Below are 24,360 nucleotides of genomic sequence, written 5' to 3'. Positions count from 1 at the left end.
GGGGCTTTGCAGCGGCCTAATGATTTGCGGTGCCCCGGCTCTTCCGAGAGTCGCGTTGCTGGTTGATGGCAATTGAAAGGGCAGCTTGATGGGCCCCGTAGCTTAGACTGTTTGGGATCGATGCCCATTGTCAGAGGTTAAAGGAGGTCGCATGCCGAAATACGGTCGCATCCCACGCCGGTGGCCCGTTCCTGATGAGGACAAGGGTCTGCTTTCTGAGGGTGACAGGTGATTTGTGGGTCTAGCGCACAGCCTCGGTCAATTTCATTAAGTGCCTCTCGGGTCCCTACTCCCTCGCAGCCCTTGGCCCGTTTGTCAAGCGTCTGGGTCCACCACTCTTGCCGGGAGGGGCAGGTGGGGGGGAAATACACAAGAGCTCGGGTTCACGGGGGTCGCAAATTGTTCCTTGTTGTGGAAGCCGGCCGGATATAAAACAAATGTTGAAGAATACGTTGCGGCAGGGTCCTTCCTTACTGGACCGGAGAGACCCTTGTAGACTGAAGACCCCCCGACATTTTGAGCCTGAACCCTGACACAGGGAGAGCCACCGTGGCCTTTGATAAACGTGTCCTGTTGTTCGGCACAGGGGTACCTGCTCACAGCGAATGGGAATTGTTGGGGGCTCATGGGAATTGTAGTCCATGGACATCTGGAGGGCCACAGTTTGCCCATCCCTGCTCTATACCTTTCCGTGAAATTAGAATAAGAGCATCAAACCCAATAAGAAATGCGGCACATAGCGCCACACGCTTTGCCTCTGCTATGGACGTGTCCTGAAGATTTGGGGGAGGGGGTCTGGAGTGCAGTTTGGAGGGAGAGCGCCCAGGGAGTCCTCCCCCGGCTTCCTTCCATCATCCCGTACGTCTCAGTGGCGACTGCCAAGCCGGAGCAAAGGTAATAACCGCTTTTAACTCTTCCCGGGTTTTTTTTTTCCTCCCCTCTTAAAGGAGTCCCCGAAGATAATTATCTTTACATATATATTTTATAAAGGTTGCTGGCAGAGCGAGGAACGAAAGTTCAGCGGTAGGTCGCGCTAAATATAAATGAGCGCAGGAGGGCCAGCCCGTACAGACATAAGTTAACTGTTGTCAGCTCGTAGCGGAAGGAGAAGCGAGTGTGCCAGGCGGCGGGAAGGAGCTCGGGGGCCAAACAGAAACCGTATCTCCTTCTTCACCGGGTAGGCCGAAGCGTCTGGGGACACCTTTGGAAGTTGAACCCGCCGCCCTGTCCTTCTCTTCCTGCTCCGCCAGCTCCCAAAGCCTCATGCTCATGTCCCCGTTCCCCCGAGGAGGGTTCCCACCCCCAGTTTGTTGCAAACTGAGAGGGGCTTGGGCTTGATTTACCTGTGCAGGTGAGTTAGTGGGACGGGGGGCTCCTGTCCTGCAGGGTGCGGAGGTGAGTAGCACGTTTTGAAGTGCTCCTCAGGGCTAGAGATTCTCTGCAAGTCGGAAGCCGGTGAAACAAATCAAGGAGGAGCTTTCTGCCCGACGGTGCCAGTTCTCGGCTCGGATGGAGTTCTCCCTCCACAAAAGGGCTTGCAGAGCTGGAAGCTCACTGTGAGTACACAAGGAGAGCTTTGCTGGACCAGACCGATGGTCCATTTAGTCCAGCGTCCTGTCCCGGCCCTGCAGTCTGAAATGCATGAATGTACGATGCCATCCCAGGGCCTGTCCTTGTGAAGTCCATGAGAGGAACTGCTGCAGGAGTGAGAGGAGGTGTACTGAAAGACCCCCCTATCGAGCATCCCTTTTTCAAGGAGAACGGCCCTCTCGTCCCGGAACAAGAAGACCTCAAAAGCTAAAAGGGCTGACGTGGTCCTCAATACTTCCACATAACCCTCCAACCCGTAGTAGGACGGGCTTTCTCAACGAGGGTTTTGTGAAACCCTGGAGTTTCTTGACGGCCGTAGAAGCGTTTCCCAAATGGGTGGGAGTTACTTTTTAATATATTTTTTAAATTCCATAAACGTTTATCAGATCATGTGACCATGAATGGTTATGTTGATCCGCCTCCCCTCCCGAAATGGCCAATGACAAGCCTTGAGGGGGTGGGAAGGGGAGGGGCCCCAGGGGGCGTGTCCCCTGCTCTGCTTCCCAACCGTGTTCCGCACAATGGCGCCACTTCTGGGGTTTCTCGAAGCCTGAAGAAGGTTCCAGGGGCTTCTCAATGGTAAAAAAGTTGAGAAAGGATTATCTAAGAGCTCGACTCCTGATTTTTCATCTGTCTGCATGTTTGTCTTTCATTGAATAAATAAACCAACCAAGGATCGAAAAAGTTCAGTAGCAATGACCTGTCATGCTGCTCAGGCCAAGATCTGTCCCTGAGCACAGGGTTGAGCCAACAGGGTTACAGGGCTCCCCGAGGTAACGGAAAGGACTTCAGACCTTTGGTAGCCGGACTGGAGCATTGGCGGGATTCTGTGACATCGAGGTTCTCCCACCAGAACTGCATCAGTACTCCTAACCTTGCCCTCCGAAGGTTGGCCAGGACCTAGGTCTTGCCGTCTCCCAGACCTGGTTGGTGTACCTCGCCCAGCATCTCCTCAGGTTACCTCTTCTTGGCCACCACTTAGCTTTACAGCCGGTCTCATATCCTCCTCTCCATTTATTTTAGCTAGTTATTTCGCCACCTGTCAATTTCGAGGTCGCTCCCTGCTCGGGGAGACAAACAAGCGTGGCCCGGCCACGTGAAGGGAATAAAATCCGTATCTGCTTTGTTGATTCCCTTCCCCGCCACATCTCCAAATCAGCCTCGAAGACACCCCCCTGGCTACAGGCAGGAAAGGAACGGAAATCAGCACGGCCTTCGGCCCCAGGCACAGCTGAGCCTCCTGAGCTCAGACGCCATCTGGGAGTAGCTCCCAGCAAGTGGAATCTATTCCGGGAAGAAGACTCCCCCCGCAGATTTTTGGCTCTTCGAAAGGGGAGCTGTGAGGAGTTGCTGCCCACCCTGGGAACTGGACTTGCCCACAGACAGCATCTCTTCCTTAAGAGTCTGTCCTCGAATCACTTTGTGTCCTCCATGGACATCAGGAGGGCCACAGTTTGACCACCCCTGATGCAGAGACTCAGGTTCTCCATGTATGAGCTTTTGAGAGTCAACTCTCCCCCCTTGGATTTTGTGTGTCCTGTGAATCCTACTTAGGCCATTACGAATATCCGGAATAGGCTGCAGACTCAGGCAGTAATCCAGTGGTCGGCTGTCCCATGCCCCGTGGCTTCTGCCATCCATGCAAATATGTATCCCGTCTGCTGAATAGCATCTCCCTTATTGATCTCTGCTGCTTCCGCAAGTGCGGGTATTGACTCACTTTGCCCGTCTTGTCTAGCCTATCTATCAGCCGGCCGGTTTCCTCCTCCAGAGAGGTCAAGTAAAAGAAATCCGAACGCAGGTTCTCTGCAAATTAGGGGCAGCTTGGCAGCTAGGGCCACCAGACGGGGACAGGGAAGGCTTAACCAGACCTTAGTTCTTTTCTCCCCTACAAGTGAACGAGTTTGCATCTACTCCTATAGGAAAGTGATAAAACCAGGCGTTTGGGCAATCTAGAGATTCTGTAAAGGATGTAGCACCGCCCTGCCCAGAGGTGTGTGCAGCAGGCCCTCCCTTCATGTCTGCATGTCCCACCCTCGTCGTAATGACGGGTGTTCTGGATAATGATGCACGTATTTCTGGGTGCAACGGGGGTGGTGCAAAAGGCACCCAGTGTACCTCTCAGCCATTTATTTATTTTGTCTCTGGCTGGCACTTGGTGTGCAGCTGAGCAAGAGAATTGCACGGAGCTGATTTGGCAGCTGACCGTAAAAGGTCACCCACAAAATTTACGAGCCGCCCACAAAATTTAGCAGCCGGGCTTATGCCCAAGGCCGCTGGGTTTTTGTATTTTAATGACCACACTTTAGCACGGTTACAATGCCCTTGAGTTGACCCTCCAGAACAGCAGTTTTCTCCAGGGGAATTGATCTCTGTAGTTTGGAGCTCACCTGTAAACCCCCAGGAGGTCTCCAAGTCTGATCTGGAAGCTGGCAGGCGTAGATGGCGCCAGAATGAAATTTCTAGGCACCATGGTACGTCGGCGCCTGGGATTTGTCAAACCTTGATAAAAAAAGAACTGCTACAATTCTCCCCTCCTTGCCCTGTATCATAAAGCACTTCCTGGACTCTATGTTTTCTGGAATATCTGGTGAAATATCATCAACAGGCGCTCCTTGGAGAGTGTTGGCAGGAGAGGTGTCCTTTATGCAACCTAACGGCATTTACATCGACTTTTCTGAACCCCACGTCCCTCTTCCTGTGCAGGCTGCTGTCCCCCCGGCCCAGCCTCCTCAACACGACCCACGACGCGCGACCCAGCTCAGCTTCCTCGCCTCAGAAGCTGCTGGACTTGAAACGGCTGAAGCAGAGGGCCGCCGCCATCCCGCCCATCGTGAGTAGCAGCTCCCCAACTGAGCACCGGCCCCCAGCGAAAAGACATTGGGCTCCCTATATTTTGACACACACACCCCCTGTGATGTTTTGGGTTTCTATGCAACACTGGCTTTGAACAGCATTTCTTGACGGTCCTGGAAAGGTTACCCAAAGGGGTGGGAGTGAATTACTTATTTATTTTCAAACCGGTTAAACCGTGAGCTGTCGATATAACCATATATGGCCCTGTCGGCTCCACCTCCCTCCCCCCCAACGGCCAATGATGGGCCTGGAGGGGGTGGGAAGGGGAGGGGCCTGGGTGTCCACAACTCTGCTTCCCAACCCTGTTCTGCACGATGGCGCCACTTCTGGGGTTTCTAGACGCCTGAAAAACGCCTCAGGGGTTTCTCAACAGTAAACAAGTTGAGGAAGGCTGGTTTAATAAGAGGTGTGCTTCTTCTGCTTCCCCAAACAATTGTGAGAGAGTTCTGCTGTATCTCAAGGGTAGTCAACCTGTGGTCCTCCAGATGTCTGTGGACTACAATTCCCATGAGCCCCTGCCAACATTTGCTGGCAGGGGCTCATGGGAATTGTCATCCATGAACATCTGGAGGACCACAGGTTGACTACCCCTGCTGTATCTGACAGGCCACCCTGTCCTTTCAGCCGGGCGCTCCATGCGCTGCATCTTCCAAGTGTGTCTCCCGTTCCCTCGGATGGGAAAAGCAGACTCAGCGGGGGATTAGATGGCTCTTAAAAGCTTGCTGCAAGGGAGCCGAAACCTTGTTTTGCTGGATGCGCATGTGTGTGTGTGTGTGTGTGTGTGTGTGTGTGTGTGTGTGTGTGTGTGCGCGAGCGTGCTGCCAGCTGCAAATGGCATAACCCAGCCCGTTTCTCTCCCCCTCCCCCCCTCCCCATCTCCCTACAGATTTTGGACAGCTTGCTGGAGGGAGCGTTGCAGAGCGGAAGTGGCAAGCCTCAGGTGTCTCATCACGCCTTGGCCCTTTACCAGCAGCAGATCACTAAAGCCCACGAGTCTGCCCGGGAGGACTCGGCACAAAGCAAGCCGGCACAGCCGCAGCCGCCGGACGAGAAGGAGCCTCCGCTCAGCAGCAGCCCCGGGGCCCAGAGCCAGAGCCCGGCGGCCGTGGACAAAGAAGGTGAGCAGGAGCGCGTTCCGGCCTAGGGGAAGGGGTGGCGGCGAGGATGGTGGGCGGGGGCAGCCACGGAAGTGAACCTCTCGGGGGGGGGGGAGTATCTGAGAAGTCTCTCCCAGCCGAATCAGACAGGCATGGCTAATTAGGAGGGAACATTGCGTCTCGCTCAGTCTGGATCAAATGCTCGAAAGCCAGGCGATCACTTCTATTCATGTCCCCACTGTTGCCTTTGGAAAGGGGGCAGGCGGGCCTGGAGCGGGGCCAAGGCCACGGGGTGAGCCACTCCCCCCCCCCCCCGCCCGCCTCTCCAGCATCTTCCGAGGAAGGCTTTTAGCGCTCAGGCGGAGCCATTATTCCTCGAACAATCAGTGCTAATGCCCTGCCTGGAAGGGGCAAGACTTCCTGGAAAAGACTCTCTCGCTCCACCGGGGAAGCCGCTCGGGCACCTAATGGGCCATTTGCAGCCTCCCGCTCCCATCCGGTGCCTCCGTCGTGTCGATAGCCCGACGACGCTCGGAGAGCGGAGACGCAGGGCAGTTTGGGGATCTCCTGATGCCTGTTTGAGAGTCTGCCCTCCACCTCGCGGCACACACATTTGCGAACTCCTTTCTCTCTGCCTTCGCCCTCTTTTGCAAGAGGTTCTTTCCGCAATAAAGTCCTTTCCGCAATTTCTCCCTTCTTCTCCCTCAAGTTTCCGGCCCCTGTGATTTGTCGGGAGGGATCTCAGATGCCAGAGCAGGAGTGGTTTAAGGCGTTGCAGGGCCCGAAGCACGAGAGCCAGTTCAGAGATTTGGGGGGCCCTTGTAGAGTATAGTTGGGGCTGGGGCAAAGAGACCCCCCCACACACAAACACACACACACAGCAAATCTGGGCACAAGGGGTGTTACTTAAAGAGGAGAACGGGGGGACGAGAGAGGCTACGGCCTTGATCCATAGGGGGGGAAGGCTCTTTGCAGGGCCCTTAGAGACGCGGGGCCCGTAGCACGTGCTATATGGATAAACGGGCCCTATGCCAGGGGCTTCACATTAAATTTCAAAGGATGTATTCCAGCTTTTCAGAGTTGAGGGAGAGAGGAGCAGCCTGCTGTGGATCCTCCTTCCCTTGACCGTTCCCTTGCTGCGTTCCGCAGTGGTGCCTTCACCCCGTCACAGAGCACCCCGACTTGCAAGACTGCACCTCCTTCTTCCCCGAGAAGCAGCAGGCTGGAGGGTGACCTCGTGAGACAAATCTATTAGGGAGGGCTGCTGCTGGGCCTAGTTCTGGGGGAGGGGAACCGCCCAGCAGTGTGAGACCCTTGGTGGCCAAAAACCTTTCCTGCAGTGCCTAATCAGGGATCCTGCACAGGTCCAAGCTGCTGTTAGCAGTTTTTGCAAGCCCTGACTAAGTGGAGGTTCGCAGGCCTCAGGCACACTCACAGGCCACTTGCTGAACTCCGCTGCTCACCACCCTCTTCCTCTCCTCGCACCCTGGGCTGGATTGAACCCTTCCCCATTGGGTGACGCTGCCGTTTGCTGTGATGTCCCAATGCAAGGGGTTCATAGAATCATAGAATCATAGAGTTGGAAGGGGCCACACAGGCCATCTAGTCCAACCCCCTGCTCAACGCAGGATCAGCCCTAACCATCCTAAAGCATCCAAGAAAAGTGTGCATCCAACCTTTGCTTGCCAGGGGTTGGGCAAACTAACACACATACACCTCCACAAGAACCAGGGTTGCCACCCGCAGTTTTCTAGTACAAAACGAAAGGGTTTTTTAGGAGGGGAAGGGAGACAAACGCCAGTCCACCCTGGCAACTGAGTGAAAACGTCATGGTGAATTGGAGCTAATCTAATTCGAGTTTGCCGTGACAGCATCTCAAATCTCCCCAGAATGCATGCTGGCACAACAGCCGATGAAAACATACCCTTAACAGTCAGAAGGTGGGACTGATTGGCCCGGGCTATCTTATCGTTAGTTCCTGGCTGTTGGCTACGAATGTTCTCACAACCTTGCTGTCGTTCGCTCCTAGGCATTCTCCAGTAGCTGGTAAAACAATCCCAGATTTACTTGTGAGCGGGGGGAGGGGGGGAGAGTGGGAAGCGAAACAAATGAAACTATTTTACTTGCGTGATTCCCCCCTCCCAACACCACACACACATGCGCACACACACACCCCGATTGGAGAATTGTCATTTCTGTAGTGCTCAATTTGCAGCACTTTAGAAAAACAATTTTGCCTTTCGCGGTCGCGCGGAACTCGTTCAGTTCCAAGCTGTGCCATTGTAAGACCAGAAAAGGAGCAATCCATGTGTTTTCTTGGCATAAAGGCCATTGTTACGAGCAACACAAGGGATTGTTCCGGTTCCCTGGCTTTGATTCGCAGGGGGGCTCCCTTCTGCCTTCTGCCCCGTTCAAGGCGAATCAAATTTTGAATTTTTTCAGCTCTCAATACACCCAGGGGGGGCGTTACGGTCAGTGGTCCCCACGGGCTGCAGGAGTGGCCAAACTGTGGCTCTCCAGATATGCATGGACTACAATTCCATGCTGGAAGAGGCTCATGGGAATTGTAGTCCATGGATATCTGGAGACCTACAGTTTGGCCGCTCCTGCCATAGGGATAATAAATCTGGGAGTATCGGGGACTCCAGGGTGGGGAGGAGCCTCGTTTTTGAGGTGGAGGCACCAGATTTGTAGCATAACTGCTGGCACCTCTCCCAAGAAAAACCCGAGTCCAATTCTATAGGCCCCCAAAGATGGTGCCCCCGTTCCCCACTGCTTTCAGGGGAAGAGGGAGGGAGGGTATTTTAAGGGGAATGTGACCCTCTTGGCTTTAATAAAGCCACAAGCGAACTCTGAAAATGTTTAAAGGGATTGCTGTCCCTTTAAACGCCTTCCTCAACCATCAGGTTCACCTTGAAGGCATTTAAGGGGACTGCAATCGCTTTGAATTATTATTATTATTATTATTAGATTTATAGCCCGCCACTTCCTTGCGGCTCGCCCTTTAAATTCTAGTATGGGGGGGGCATTTTGGACAGCCAAATTCAGCCCCAATCTATATCCAGCTGAAATAAACGCTGGGAAAAAACAGTAAGATTTGTTTTCCCAGTCCGAATATACTGAATATACCTCCCTAATTTCAGCTGAGGGCATTCCCTGCCCTTCAGGTCTTTTGGCTTGGCTTTTCCCACCCTAGGGCCATTCCAGCGAATGAATTCCTCTCTCTAGACGAATGAATTCCTGCGAGATCCTCTCCCTTGGGGCATAGAGGCCTTCCGTGGGTTCAGGGGCTGTGCCCATGGGGTTCTCTTGCTTCCCACAAATGGGTTCTGGGTTGTTTTTTTCCTTCCGTCCTTCGGCAGAGCTGCAGTTAATAGCAGGTGGGGGGAGCAGAGGCCGTGTGGATTGTGCAAAGGGGGGGGGAGGAAGCGAGCGGATCATCTTGGCAGCTTTAAAGCTAGCAATATGTTTCCTATTGATTCAGTCGCTCCTCCAGCTTGGCCTTTCCAGGGCCGGTTGAAAGCCAAGAGCCTTCATTTGGATGACAGATTGTGCAAACTTCTTGTCTCCCTCGATCCAATTTCAGGGGCGTGATGGACGGTAATAGGAGCCCTCCTTCTGGTGATCAGTGCTGTTTTATCAAAAGACCTCTGAATTATGGACCCCCTTTAATGTATGTTGTGGGGGGGGGGGAAGGCGAGGGGGGGCGCAAATAAAGGAGCTGCGCTCTTTTACAAAAGGGTTTTGTTCTAGGTGGGGATGGGTTAGCCTTCCATAAATGAACAGTGCCACATCATTTTCTTTTCTGCTCTTTTTTAAATTTTTTTTTTGGGGGGGGTTCCTGGTCTGCCTTGATGCGGGACCAGAGACCCATTGCAAATGACGTACCTCCCGATCTTGGCCAGGGCAGTAGCCGGCGTCCTTAATAGCGTAATCGGCAGTACGGTCAAGGGTCATCCCACTTTGCATGCCGAAGGTCCCAGATCACCCCCCCCCGCCTCTCCAGTCCATCTTGGGAAGCAGGTGCTAGAAATCATTTCTCTCCCTCTGAGGCCTTGGAGAAGACGGCCATCCGGAGTAGACGGAGCACCGAGCGAGACGGATTAGCGTCCCGACTCTGCGCTCAGCAGCTTCATACGTTCACGATAAAGCACAGACGTTCACGCACAGCTTGGAAGAAGCGAGTTCACGGTGCGAAATTAATTTTTCCTCCGCAAGAGAATCTAATTATCCCTGTTTCGGAAAGCCGGTCCGCACCGCAAACATAGTCTTTGCAATAAATCTGGAAGATCACCCCGTTATCGAGCACCCCCTGCGCGATCCTCTCCCACGGCTAGCCACGGAAGGGATGGAATATGCAAAACGTAGCAATTTATTCAAATCTGATTTGCACTATGCAGTCAGCACACAGAAACTCTTTCTTCTTGGCATGGGATGTGTGGGGGTGTGGGCTAGCAGAGCTACATCGAGCAGGGGTGGGGGTGGAGGAGTCTTCTTTCGGCAGCCGTGAAAATAAGTTCAGCAGAGTTACTAGTCCCCCCAAAGTTTTAATTAGTCCATCTGCCCAATGTGTCCTCGTGCTTATTTATGCAGGAGATGTTCCCACCACTAACAGCAACATGTTTTCACCAGAGTCCCTATGCAGTTTAGAAATCAAAACTCACACACGAACTAGACCCACGAAGGGAGAGAGAGAGTCGGTAGCTGAGGAACGAAGAGAACAAGTTGGAATGCAGACTTCAAAAGCTCTAAATCCAATCCAAAAAAAAGCTCCAAAGGATTTCTGACCCTTGAAGAACTCGTTCATCTGAACGTGGGGAAAGGGAGCAGCGAAGAGGGTCGGCCTCCAAGTCAGCCTTTACCCGATTTTTTTACCATCGAGAAAATCCGTAAGCGTTTTTCAGGCATCGCCTCATCGGCCCCGGTGGGACAGACGCAGGGAGTGCAGGAAGGAGGGCGTTGTGGTCGTCTGGCCTGTCCGCGGGGAGGAGTGTCAGACATCGCAGAGGAAAATACGTACAAGCCGGCCACACACAAGACAGTTCTCTTGCGCTGCACCTCTAAGGCTTTCGATGCTGCCATGCCTCTCTCCTGCCGGCTTCTGAAGGGGCAGATAAAAATCACGTTTTGCATCTCGAGTCGTAAACGGCTGGCACAGAGATTCAGGCTCCAGGTTCTTAGGAACAGGGGGAAGATTTGACAAGTGGGGAGTTATTGAGTCAGACAGGAGTTCTTGTCTTGCCCCTTCTTTGGACCGTGACCAGAGTAGGGGAGGATTTTCCATGCTGCCTACTGACTCTTCACTGCTGCAAGAAAACGACTGGAGCGAAGCCCCGTTTACTAACTTTATTTTAGAGTTCAGGGTGTGGGTCTCGCAGCCAGCTGGCGGGGGCTCCTGGGCGTTGCGATCCATGGACATCTGGACAGCTGCAGTTTGGCCACCTCTGGGTCAGGCGGAGAGAGAAGAGTCTGGTTCACATATGCAAGGGCATTGCTTCATTTCCTTGCATTTTACAGCTAGCAGTTGGATGTGTGAATGCAGGAATGTTCCTTTGCCAGGCCGGTCCAGGGCCGAGCTAATGTGGTATAGCAGCTAGACAGATCGGGCACCCAAGTTTGAATCCTCATTTGCCATGGGAACTGGTCTTGGTCAGTCACACAGAATCAGACTGCCTCGAAGGGTCGCTGTTGCGAGGATAAAATGGAGGAGGGGAGGGTAATATGAGCTGCTTTGAGTCCCCGTAGGAGAGAAAAGGGAGGGGTGTGCCTTTAGACAGAAGGTCAGTCTTGTCTCCTGTGACCAACAGCAAATTTCCAAGGTCTGCAAATACACTTAGAATCATAGAATAACAGAGTTGGAAGGAACCTCCTGGGTCATCTAGCCCAACCCCCTGCATTATGCAGGACACTCACAACCCTCTCGCTCCTCCACTGTCACCAGCCACCCCCTTGAGCCTTCACAGAATCAGCCTCTCTGTCCGATGGCTCTCCAGCCTCTGCTCAAAAATCTCCAAAGAGGGAGAATCCACTTCATAATCCTTTTAACTGGCGATGTCGGGGATTGAACCAGGGCGTGCAAATCTGACGCTCTGGCATTCAGCCACAGCCCGTGACTCCATTGTAAATGGTTCAATTTCCAGAGATACGATAATATATCAGTTCTGTTGTCCTCACACAGTCCAATGGTATCCCAGTAACCAACATGGATGCGTGAACCAGCTTGATGCCTTTTCAAGGCCAACGCGTGGAAGCGATTGGGGGTTTAGGACTGGGTCACCTGTCTCCAAATACAGCCCCCTTGTCTGCCACTGGCTTTCAAGAGGAGAGTAGGAGGAAGCCAGGACACCTTCCTAATGAAATCTGCTTGTTGTTTCCCTTTGCAGAGAAGCCGATGCATTTCACGTCCCTCCTGGAGGGGCAGAAGCTGAGTGGGGAACTTGCTGTCACGACCTGCTGGCCGCCGGTGCACCCCTACCAAGGGCCTTCGCGGGATGTGATCAGAACCTCTCCGCATCCTGAGCCCCACGTGTTCCAGTACAACCCCCCGGGTGAGCCAGGGGCACTTGCTAGCCTTGTGCACTGTAGCTTAGCGGGCATGCGCGACTTCATGAATGAGGACCGGTAGCAGGCACAGCAGAGAGCCAGCTTGGTGTCGTGGTTAGGAGCGCCAACTTCTAATCTGGCAAACCGGGTTTGATTCCCCGCTCCCCCGCATGCAGCCAGCTGGGTGACCTTGGGCTCACCACAGCACCAATAAAGCTGTTCTGACTGAGCAGGAATATCAGGGCTCTCTCAGCCTCACCCACCCCACAGGGTGTCTAATTAGGGGAGAGGAAAGGGAAGGCAATTGGAAGCCACTTGGCGATTCCTTCGGGTAGAGAAACACAGTCTATAAGAGCCAATTCTTCTTTAAGAGTGGCTGAGAATCAGGTTTGATTCCCCACTCCTGGGTTACATTGGGCCAGTCCCAGTTCTCTCAGAGCTCTCTCAGCCTCACCTCCCTCATAGGGTTTCTGTTGTGGGAAGAGGGAGGGAAGCTGGTTGTAAGCCACTTTGAGACTCCTTCAAGTAGTAAAAAGCAGGGTGTAAAATCCAGCTCTTAAGCTTCCACTTGGGACAGAATGTTAGTCAAGGAAGGTCCCCGTGAGCCCGCATTTTGCGTGGGACAATTGCAAGGTGTCTGTTCCCGCTTTCGGCAGAGGGGCCCTGTTTTAGTAGCCCCCACACGACGATTCGAGATAAATGCGCCTTGTAAGATGCTTTGAACAAAGGGGTATAACAACCAACTCTTCTTCTTCTTCTTCCATATGTGGCAAATCGAAATGTATCAAAGCACATTCTTTTCCGTCCGCAGGTCACCCCGTCCCCTTGAACGTGCAAGAGAGTTCTCGTCCGGGGCTCCAAAGACTGTCGGCCATCTCCAACCCTCCCCCTCTCATATCCACCAAACACCCCTCCGTTCTTGAAAGGCCCCTCGGCTCCATTTCCCAGGTAAAAGGAGGGTGGAGGGTTGGTTCCAAGCCTGCCGTTGAGAGAAGGGGGGGAGGGTCAAACTGCCCTTTGGTTGACTGACACCTGTGCAGGTAGCACTTTCACTGAATCACCAGGGCCATCAGTCCAGGGCCGTCCCTCTTCCACGTAGCCCAGGGATAGTCAAACTGCGGCCCTCCAGATGTCCATGGACTACAATTCCCAGGAGCCCCTGCCAGCATTCGCTGGCAGGGGCTCCTGGGAATTGTAGTCCATGGACATCTGGAGGGCCGCAGTTTGACTACCCCTGACGTAGCCGCTAGCACAACGCCGTCCTGTTAAACAGAAGCCGCCGTTGCTTATTAGCATCCCTAACCACAGCTCTTTGGCCTGCGTTTCAGGGGGTGCCTCTCCAGCTGCACACGCCGTTCAGCTCCGAGCACGCAAAGGTCCCCATCGGCTCAATCGCCATGGGCCTGCCTCTGACGATGGACCCCAAGAAGTTTGGTAAGACACGCACCTGCCGTTCTCATCACTCGGGGGGCGCCGCACATTTTAGGCTCGCGAGCGACAGTCGGCCGGGGGGCTAGGCTGTGCGGTTAGGGGAGCCGGAGGACAGAGCAGCGCAGAGAAGATCCCCCATGTGCAAGTGCTTGTGCCAGTGTCGCATGGTGGTACGTTATGTCTTCCAGTGCCTTTCCCGGGCGTGAAGCAGGAGCAGCTCTCCCCCAGGAGCCAGGCTGGTCAGCCTGAAAATTTGGTCGTGCAGACGTCGCAGGAGAACTCTGTCCTCAGAGGTCAGGCGCTTGTAGTTTGCCGGCTGAAACAGGATCCCTTCTTGGGGTGGCTGAAAATACTCGTGGCTCAAGGACCGGGGGTTCCTCTCCCATATCCTCTGCAAATTTGGCCAGGGCCCTGATTCAGACTGTTTCGGACGCTGACCGTTTGTGTCGAGGCCTCATACGAAGAATTCTGGCCTCCTTGTCCCAAGCGTCCACTTGGCTTCCTATGCGGCCGGGTTTGACCCGCTCCTGACCCACTTTGAGACTGCAGAGGAAGCTCAAGTGATACATCTGATCTCCCAAAATTGGCATGGCCCAGAAACGGTCTCTAGAGGAGGGCTGGCCGAGCGGTGGCCCTCCGGATGTCCGTGGACTACAATTCCCACGATCCGCTGCCAGCATGGCCAATTAGCGGGCTCGTGGGAATTGTAGTCCACGGATGGCCATCTGGAGGACCACCCTTCTCTGGAGCCTGCAGGACACGGGCTCTCCAGCCAGCCCTTATTGGATCTGACGAGCCCCCTCTTTGGGCACGCAATCCTTTCTGACTTCCTTTCCTCCCGCAGGAGCCTCCTTGGGCCCGTTGGCAGGAGGAAGCATCACGAAAGGCATCCCCAGCGCCCGACCAGCCCCGGAGGCTCCCATCACCTACCGAGGATCCATCACGCACGTACGTCTCTTCTCTGCTTCCCGTCCTTTTTCCGCTAGCATTCCGGAGCTTGTCAGAGGCTCCTCCGGGGTCCCTCAACAAAGAGGCCAGCTCTGGCTGACCGCCTTCCCCGGAAGATGTTCCTCCTGCCACGGCACACAGCCGCAAGGGGCGTTGCTGGAATACACTCATCGTCCCTGCGGCATTTGCTGGATCTGACAGGCTTGGAGTTGACCAAGTTTGCCAATGCCCAGGTGCTGAAGTGGGATGGCCTGTCTGTTCTGCTCCTGCGTGGCTTTTTGAAAACTTTCTGTGCTCCCAGATCATTGCAGCCAAGTCTTTCTGTTGCGGTACCATGCGGCAGGGAGGGACTCCCCCAGGTTGCCACTTGAGTTCTCTTCTGTAGCTGACGGAGGGGAGTTGTGTGTGTGTGTTTTTAAGACCCTTTTTCAGTCTGCTGTGATCATGAGTGTGGCAGCCAAGAAGGCCGCATTGCTTGGAGCATAGATCCTGGAGGAAGGGAAGTTTTAACACCACTCTCTTCCGCATGGGGGGGGGCAGGTGACAGTGGAGGAGCGATGGGGTTGTGAGTGTCCTGCAAAGTGCAGGGGGGTTGGACTAGATGACCCAGGAGGTCCCTTCCAGCTCTGTGATTCTGTGGCTAGACTTCCTTTGGAATCCTGTGTCCAGTTCAGGGAGGAGATGGACAAATGGGAATGTCTTCAGGGAAAGGCGTCTCAGATTGTTGAAGAGTCGGAATTCGTGCCTTGCAGGGAGAGGTTGAGAGAGTTGGGCATGCGTAGCGTGGAGAAGAAATGGGCAAGGGGGGATAGGATTGTCGTGTTTAGCTGTGTTAAAGGTAGACATGTTGAAGAGGGGGACAACTTGTTTACTGCGGCTTAAGAGACAAGGATTGGGAGCAGTGGGTTCGAATTACGGGAAAGGAGATTCCACTTAAATGTTAGAAATCAATTTCTGACAACCAGGGCTGTTCACAGATGGAAGATGCTACTCAAAAGGTGGTGGAGTCTCCCTCGTTGGAAGCTTTTAGGAGGAGGTTGGAGGTGCACCTGTATAATTTCTAAGTCCCTGAGAAGGCCGGGGGCTGGACTGGATGGCCCTCGGTGGTCTCCTCCAGCTCTGTGATTCTGAGCCAACGCTTGGTGGCTTTTAAAGTTTCCCTGTCCTCTTCCTCCTTGATGAAGGAACTGCCAAAAGTACGTGGGCTGTCAAATGTGTCGGGTCTCTCCGATGGATCTCCTTGCGAGCAATCCTGCCTCTGGTCCTGGCTCCTTCCTAAAACCCTCTCCCCCTCCCCCCCCTGCCTAAACACGCACTGAGCCAGCAGAGCGAGCACTTTGATTCCCATCAGCCCTCTCCGGCGGCAGAACTGCCAAGTGGCCGATAGTTTTGTGCCGCTGAGTTATTGCTTTATCTGGAAACCAAGCAGAGACAATCCGTTTCCCTGAGGGTTTTTTTCCTCTGGCCGGGGTTCAGCTCTTTAAAGCCGCTTATAAACACTCCGGATTCCTCTCCCCTCCCTCCGGCCTTCCTTATCGCGGAAGGGTAACCGCGGCTCGGCTGCCGCTAGAGGGCCCGTCCCTGGGAGGTCTCAGGTTGCGCTAGATAAGGGTGGGGGGGGTTTAATATCTCGATTTGAGCTTAATGTTTACTTTGCTCCCCTTAGCTGCTTTTTAAGAGGGGGTAAACCAGCAAATTTAAACGAAGGCCGTTAAAACGCATTTAGCGCCTTTATCCCCAGTAAGTCCTTCAAGCCTTGGAAAATGTTAATTTACAAAAGCCTCCTCCCAGCAATTTAAACTTGCAGTCAGTTTTACACTCCCATGGTCCGCTCCCTGTTTCTAAACTCTATCGCTCTCCAGGGGGAGAAAGGACCGAAGATGGGAATCGTAAGGTCAAGCAGGGTGAGACACCCTGACCTTGCTGGGGGGGGGGGGGGCTGTCAGGGGGAAGGGTGTCGTTGGCTTTCCGTCAAAGGACATCTGGTGTGGACTTTCCACGGACTGTTGCCATGCTCCTCCACACGCAGCCAGCTGAGTGACCTTGGGCTTGGCACAGCACTGGATCAGGACTGACAGTCATTTGAAAAGAGAGGGATAAAACAACCAAATTAGTCCAGTCCAGTCCTAAGTAGAGCTGTCTCCAACCTCCTCCTAAAGCAGGGATTCCTTGAAGCCCTGGGGGTTCTTGTCAGCCCTGGAAGGGTTTCCCAAATTTGTGGGAGTGAATTAATGTTTAATATATTTTTAAAATGTGTTCAGCATTGCTCGGGCGAGATGACCACGTATGGACATATCCCTGTGCCCCCAAAATGGTCCTGGATGGGCCTGGAGGGGGTGGGGAGGGGAGGGGCTCCAGGTGGGCGTGTCCACAGCTCTGCTTCCCGGCCAAATTCAGCTGTCTAACCTGGAGCCCACATTTTGAACACTTAACAGGAATGCACTTTCAATGCAAGTGATGGTTTTGGGGATAAAATGTCTCCCTGACAGCTCCATGTCAGTCTTATATGCCAGGGGTAGTCAACCTGCGGTCCTCCAGATGTCCATGGCCTGCAATTCCCATGAGCCCCTGCCAGCAAATGCTGGCAGGGGCTCATGGGAATTGTAGTCCATGGACATCTGGAGGTCCGCAGGTTTGACTTCCCCTGTTATATGCAAAACATCTTAGTTGGAGCATCTCTGTATACATTTCTCCTAACTTGTCTCGTTGGGTTAGGTTTTCATTTCCCTTTTTTGGTTATTCACTGCCACTGAAAACGCCACCTGTTGGGGCTCAGCTTGGTGTGGTGGTGAAAAGCAGTGCCCCCGCCCATCTGGAGAGCCAGGGGGTGTGATTTCCCCCCCCCACTCCTCCACCTTGAGCTAGTGACAGTTCTCTCAGAGCTCTCTCCACACTGTCTCACAGTTCTCTCAGAGCTCTGTCCACCCTGCCTGCCTCAAAAAGTGTCTGTTGTGGGGAGAGGAAGGGAAGACACTTTGAGTCCCATGAGGCCTGCTGGATGACCTTGGAACCGTCGCAGTTCTCTTGGCCTCACCTACCCCGCAGGGTGTCTGTTGTGGGGAGAGGAAGGGAAGGCAATCAGACGCCACTTTGAGACTCCTTGGGGTAGTAAAAAACCCAGCTCTTCTATTAAGGAGGCCCAGGAGACAAGCTTCTTCAATGGGACAGTCAGGAGGGCCTCTCCCCATGGCCTTAATTTGCAGGCAGAAATATACAGGAGAAGACAGTGTTTCAGGTCCCCAAGCCACGCGATGTGTCCATTTCAGCTTTGCTTCCTCCCCTGGCGAGGTCTGAGACGGGGCAGCGACAGAACCAGGCCCACGACGCCTGCCTTTGCAGCACCGGCCGTTTCGGCAACGCTCTCCCCTTAGCTGTACACAAAACACGCATTTCCAGCCCCCGTCTCCACTTGGATCCTGATGGCTGTCTTCATCAATAATCTAGGCGCTCTCTGGGAGTGGAGTTCCAGGACAGCCTTCGCTCGGATGATCTTCTTTGTTCAGCCTTTTGGAACAAAGTGTTCCCCTCTCCCTTTCTCTGTCTTTCGTGTGTGTGTGTGTTTGTGCACACTTCCATTTCTGCCTTAATTGCTCACGAAGCTGTTAAATGCGGATCTCGGCTCTCTTTCCAAGGGCACCCCAGCCGAAGTGCTGTACAAGGGAACCATTACCCGGATAATCGGAGAAGACAGCCCCAGCCGAGCGGAGAAAGCGAGAGAGGACGGCCTGCCAAAGGGACACGTCATTTACGAAGGGAAGAAGGGGCACGTCTTGACTTACGACGGTGAGTTGCAACCCTGCTCCGCTTCGGCCGCGCATGCTCTCCTGATGCGCACAGGCGCTGAAGGTCCTCTTCCCTTTTCCCGACCGCCTGGCCTGGCCTGGCCTGCAGAATACAGTATACCGCTTCAGACCCCTGGCCGTGTTCTGAAAGGCACCCTTAAAACCGCAGGGAGGGAGCATTTCTCTCGCGCATGTTAGGGTTTTCCCCCCCAGGTGAGCTGCAAGGGGCCTTTTTTACACACACCCCTCCAAAAATGGTACCTTCCGCCACAGCACACTTCATCCTACCGTCTCGTCCTCCTGCATGGATAGACCCAGCCTCTGTTACATAACAGTCAGGCGGGCGAGTGCCCCAGCAAACCAGCAGGGAACCTGGTTGCATACCTGCCACAGAAACCCTCTCAGAAAGCCCTCCTTCCCTGCACATGGGGAGGGAGAGCCAGGCACATTGCATTGTAAGCTGCTTTGAGGCTCCTTCCAGTCGTGAAAAGCAGGGTATAAAAACCAACTCCTCTTCTTCCCTGCAGCTGACCCCGCTTAGCATCCAAGATCTGTTGTTGGTCTGGAGCAGCAGGACGCATTTTGAGTCCCATCTCATTGGTCTTAAAGGTGCCCCTGGACTCGAAATTCGTTCTATTCCAAAATGGGATCTCCCATCCAGCCCACCCCGCCAGTTCATCCCCACCTCATTCTGCCTCCTTGGCCTCTTTGGGGTCTCCCCCGTACCTTTTGGAGGGACATTCTTTGTGGTAGTTGGCACGCAATTTTCCCCCTCCTTTTTAAGGTGCAGCCTTTAATTCCCTTCCCCCAAACAGCAGGGGTGGTTTATTCAGTTTCATGTGATTTATGAGCTGTTGTAGCCATAAGCCTTAACATTGTTATAAAATCAAAAAGGAAACGAAAATGAAAGAACAACAACCACAAGCAATAAACCTCAGAAAGAATGTACGATATAATAAATACGCACAGTAAACACCAAAACCGTAACAATACAAAGCGTAAAAATGCAATATAGAGGGGGGGGGGGAAATCAAATTTCAGTTTTAAATTCCTTCCTCGTAGCACACATAGTATGTGATACAGGCCAGGGCCCCGTGGTATTGTAGGGTTAGCGGGCCTTCCCGCTGTGACTTTTCGGGGTCTTCCTACTTATGTGGCTTGGAAACTTTCGTTTCCAAAGTTCCAGCTACCCCTGCGGAAAGGGGTCCCACTGTTACAGCACAATAACAACCACAGTTGTGTTCTGCTAAGGCCCCGCGAATCCTTAAACTGACTCTGGGACTTCTGGTCCCGTGGATCTTTCAACCAGGGCTGCCGCCAAGCGACTACCAAACCCAGAAACTTGGCCAAGAGAGACCCCAGAGACATTCAAGAGGGTCGGTACTGATGGAATTCTTCAAGGGCGTTACAGCTACCCATTGCGGGGTGGTAGTGGGCATATAGACTCAAGACTCGCCACACCCGGGTTCAAATCCTCACACAGACACACCTGAGTTGTTCCAATTCTAAAATGGGCAGGGGGGGACGTAAGCCACCCTTTTAGGGGTGGACCAAACCGCTAAGCACCGCCGATCCCCACTCTAAGCAAGTCCTCATTTGGAATGTGCAGGTGGTTGGCCCGCCTGGACCCCTTCCAACTCTCTGGTTCCATGAATTATTATTTTTTAATTAATTGGGAGGCGAAAGTCTCTAGGAATTGTAGTCAAGGCGACGAGGTGGGAGGTGTCAAATGCAGAAAGGGAACAGTGGGGGAGGAGGGAAACGGTTCTGTGATTATGAGGCAGGCAGGAAGAAGGGGAAAGAATTGTCAACACATTGATGCCATGATGATACTTACCCATAAAAGAGCGCTAATGAGGCAAAATCTTGGAGCGTGCGCGTGCTGAATTGCACAAGATTGGGCCTACTTACCGCTTAATGGCTTTTCGGGCGAGCAAGGGAAATGTTTACGGAACCCTTTTCTTTCTTTTTTGTCCGTCTCCTTCGCGGGCTTTGGGCGGGAGCAGCGCTCCTGTCTGCCCAAGAACGGCTCGCAGCAGATGTTCCTTGATGACAGGATGCAGGAATGTGGCGCATCTGCGCACACACGCATACACACACAATATTCCAAGATACTCCACTCCTTTCTGAACACCAAGCGCATTGATGTGGGATATGACCCGAATCTGCGAAAAATCAACGGGGGGAAATTCTACTTTTGTGCCCCAAAATGGGTGTTTTTCTTAGCTGTCAGATCCATCTCCTCCTTCTTCCCAGGCAGATGTGAGGATGAGAGAGAGAGATGAACTAAACCAGGGGTAGTCAAACTGCGGCCCTCCAGATGTCCATGGACTACAATTCCCAGGAGCCCCTGCCAGCGAATGCTGGCAGGGGCTCCTGGGAATTGTAGTCCATGGACATCTGGAGGGCCGCAGTTTGACTACCCCTGAACTAAATGTTGGTTGGAGGAGTATGAGCTTTATTTTATTTTATTTATTGCTGGATTTTCAGCCTGCCACTCTTTCAAGCAACTCGTGGCTGGGAACAAACCTGTGTGTAAAAACCCTCATATATGAAACCCAGCCTCACAAAAAGTTGGTGGCAGGAACTCCCTTCCCCACCCGCCTTCAGGGGGAAATAGAATGGGGGTTCGCCTGATGTTCTGGCATATCCTGAGGAGGGTCCCCTGATCTTATCTGCTCAGGGTCGCCACCTGCTCTGGGCTTTCCCAACACCTGCCCCCCCCCCCAAGGTCTGTGACTTGAGGTGCCGTGGCTCAACCCTGGAACCTTCTACACGCAACGCAGGGGCCGTGCCCCCCGAGGCCACAGCCCCCCACCAAGTGAGCCCCATCTGCGTGTGAAATCATAAATGAAACTGTTGCGTGAGCCGGCCCTCCAGGAAGGGAAGGGAAGCCTCCAGGACTTCCACGGAGACGAGGTTGCCCATGAAAATTCACTTGTGGTTTGGACAGGGGACGCGGCAGAGGTCTGAGTAATATTCTGGCTCGTCCACGACCCTGCCAGCCCCCCACCCCAGCCGCCTCTGTAGATTTTTGACAATGGGATTTGTTTGTTTTCCCCCCTTCTCGCGTTCCATCCTTCCAGCTTCTAAAGCTTGGGGCCTTCGGTTCATCTGTTTGTTTCGATTAGGGGAAACGCTACACGCTTTCCCTCGCGTCAGGCTTGCCTCAGAGCATTCGGCCAGTATCTTTCCCCTCGTGGTTTGGGGTGGAAGGCCTCAGAAGGGCTTCTACGTGCTCTGGAAGTGGAGCCAAAGCCAAAGCTTTGAAGGCGGCGTTCGGCCGTCCCTGCCAGATCTGAATTTGGCTCCGTCCCGGCATCTCGCTGCTCGCCGACGGTCAGAGCAGGAGGTCGGACAGCCGCGCCCAAATGCAAGGGCAGGCCACCAAATTTGGAGTTGTGAGCTGAGGGAGAAAATGCGGCTTGGTTCTCAGGAACTCGGCCCCGAGCTGCAGAGTTCACGGAGGCTGCTGAGCTGGGCTGGGCTGGACTGCAGCCCCATAATCTTCCTTCGGGGTGGGGCTGACCCTTCGGCCAGAGTTTTGCTTCAAACACGAAGGACGAGAAACGGCCTTGTCAACTCGCAGCCCGATTCTTCACACGTCGCTTCTTTTTGCTTCCTTCTCTCCTTCCCCAGGCGGCGTCACTGCCGTGCAGTGCCCCAAGGAGGAGAGTAGGAGCGCCGTAGCCCCGCACGAGACCACCGGCACCAAACGGACCTACGACATGATGGAAGGGAGAGTCCCGCAGGGCTTGTCCGGACGTGACCTCTCCTCTGCTGGCATCGAAGGTGTGGGTCAGCAGTCACCTGTCTTCCCCAGCCTGCCCAAGAGTTTGCTCTGCTCTCTCGTTTTCTGGGAGAAGCGGAGACAATCCGTCAGCCAGAGATGAGTAGACAAGAAATAAATTTTCAAGCTGGCGATGGCTATCGCCAGCTTGAAAATTTCTTTCTTGTCTACTCTGATTTTCTGGTGGCAGGAGCACTTTTAAAAAAAGAAGAATTTCCAGTCATTGCCAAGGAAAGAGGCTGGGATTTTTGGAGCCTGGGTTCTTGTCCCCCCAAAAGAGAAAGGAGCGACTGCGTTGGCAAAGAGCCGGTGCCTCGAAAAACATGGTGTTTTCTTTGTTCTTGGGATCCCTGCAGGTCTGATGGGCCGGGCCATCCCGCCTGACCGGCACAGTCCCCTGAACTTAAAAGAACCTCATCACATCCGGGGCTCCATCACACAAGGTAACGAACGGGCCGTGGAGGCCGACCCAAGAGTCTGTGGCAAAGAGAATGGGGGCGTGGTCAGCTCCATGAGTTGTGTGAATGCCAAGTTTCTAGTCCTGCTTCAGCAGCTGTTAATTCCAGCGGCATCCTTGGAGCCGGCTGTTGTGGTCGAAGCCGGAGCTGTTGTGGGTTTTCCGGGCCGTGCGACCGTGGTCTGGAAATTTCTAGGCCCTAAATTTCGTTGAAGGCAGCAGGGGAAGAGGGAAGACCCACCCTGAGAAGGGCCAACTCCGTCAAGGAAGAGCAGCAGATTCTAACCTGGAGGGCCAGGTTTGGTTCCCCACTCCTCCTCCACATGCAGCCAGCTGGGCCATTCACCTTGAGCAAGTCACAGTCCTCTGGCAGTCGTTCTTGCATAGCAGTTCTCTCTGAGTTCTCTCTGAGCTCTCTCAGCCCTGTGGACCTCCTTAAAAAATGCCAGACGTTTTGGAGGCTATTAATTCATAAGGGCGCCATGAGTCAGAGGTGACTTCATTCATTCATTCATTCATTCATTCATTCATTCATTCATTCATTCATTCATTCATTCATTCATTGCACTTGTATACTGCCGCTCCCAGCCAGCTGGCTCCCAGCGGTTCACAAAGAGACAGTGCACAATTACCAGTTGTTAATCCTGAAGCTTTTCTCTGGCAGGAAAGGGAGAATTCGGGGCCATTGCCATCCGTGCTGTGAACGCCCCCCACCCCATGCATTCCCTCTCTTGTGTGCCGTTCCAGGAATCCCTCGCTCCTACGTAGAAGCCCCCGAGGACTACCTCAGAAGAGACGCCAAGCAGCTCAAGCGGGAAAGCACACCCCCGAGGGACTTCTCCGACCCCTACAAGCCCAGGCCGCACGAGGGCCTCACCCCTCTGAAGATGAAGCCTGCCCACGAAGGCCTCATCGCCACGGTGAAGGAAGCGGGGAGGTCGATCCACGAGATTCCCCGGGAGGAGCTGAGGCGCACCCCCGACATCCCGCTCACGAGGCCTCTGAAGGAAGGCTCCATCACCCAGGTATCGGGGCAGGTTGGGCGGCAGAGGAGGGAGGGTGAGGACCCGGGCGGCTCCATCAGACCAGACCGGAGGGCAGCAGCTCCTGTACTCGGGTGCCTTCCGGAACGGCAGCCTCTCTGCTTTGGTGGACCCTGAATTTTGAAGAGGGGCACAGGCTGGGACAAGCAGTACCCTGGATCCTTTCGGCCTGTGCACTAGGCCCCCGGAAGAGCTGAGGGCCTGCAAGACGGAGCTCCTTCACCAGGCATTTGTTTGTTTGTTTGTTTGTTTGTTTATGCTTGGATTCATATCCCGCCTCTCATGACTTCCGGGGGGGGGGGGGCTAACACTTAAAACCATAACGATACCCCTTTAAAAACCCATTAAAACAATCCAGGCGGGAAGTCTGTGCCATTGCTTCTTTGGGTTTTTTTGAAGGGAGGGCGGGTTGCAACCCTCTTGAGCCTTCTGTGCTTGTCTCTCCCCTCCAGGGGACCCCGCTGAAGTACGACAGCTCCGCATCAGCAAGTGCCAAAAAGCACGACGTCCGCTCCATAATCGGCAGCCCGGGGAGGACTTTTCACCCCATGCACCCCCTGGACGTCATGCAGGACCCAAGGACTCTGGAAAGAGCGTACGAGGAGAGCTTGAAGAGCCGGCCCAGCCCGGTGACCAACTCCGCCGGGTCCATCACGAGGGGAGCCCCCGTGATCGTGCCCGAGCCCGGGAAGCCCCGCCACAGCCCCCTGACCTACGAGGACCACCAGGCGGCCCACGGGACGGCTTTCGGCAGCCACATGCACCGCGGGTCACCCATGTCCACGAGGGAGCCAACGCCGAGGCAGCACGAAGGTCAGCGATG

General features: G+C 54.0%; 1 protein-coding gene across 12 annotated transcripts in view; it reads left to right on the top strand.

The window, feature by feature from the left end:
- Positions 1-24,360, top strand: part of NCOR2 (nuclear receptor corepressor 2) — a 243,644-nt gene that overhangs the window by 193,448 nt on the left and 25,836 nt on the right. For all 12 annotated transcript variants that reach the window (XR_013226418.1, XM_077309342.1, XM_077309348.1 and 9 more), the window contains 12 exons: positions 4,297-4,423; positions 5,333-5,564; positions 11,927-12,091; positions 12,898-13,034; positions 13,415-13,520; positions 13,706-13,810; positions 14,362-14,465; positions 18,098-18,248; positions 21,887-22,039; positions 22,394-22,480; positions 23,242-23,519; positions 23,990-24,350. Coding sequence is in view for 11 of the 12 variants with exons in the window: in XM_077309342.1 (XP_077165457.1) it covers positions 4,297-4,423; positions 5,333-5,564; positions 11,927-12,091; positions 12,898-13,034; positions 13,415-13,520; positions 13,706-13,810; positions 14,362-14,465; positions 18,098-18,248; positions 21,887-22,039; positions 22,394-22,480; positions 23,242-23,519; positions 23,990-24,350 (2,006 nt within the window). In the remaining variant the exon portion in view is untranslated. The remainder of the gene's footprint in view (positions 1-4,296; positions 4,424-5,332; positions 5,565-11,926; positions 12,092-12,897; positions 13,035-13,414; positions 13,521-13,705; positions 13,811-14,361; positions 14,466-18,097; positions 18,249-21,886; positions 22,040-22,393; positions 22,481-23,241; positions 23,520-23,989; positions 24,351-24,360) is intronic.

This window comes from Paroedura picta, chromosome 13 (genome assembly GCF_049243985.1).
Source record: "Paroedura picta isolate Pp20150507F chromosome 13, Ppicta_v3.0, whole genome shotgun sequence".
Taxonomy (NCBI): domain Eukaryota; kingdom Metazoa; phylum Chordata; class Lepidosauria; order Squamata; family Gekkonidae; genus Paroedura; species Paroedura picta.
Note: the sequence above shows the minus strand (reverse complement) of the source record. Positions and strands in the feature narration are given on the sequence as shown.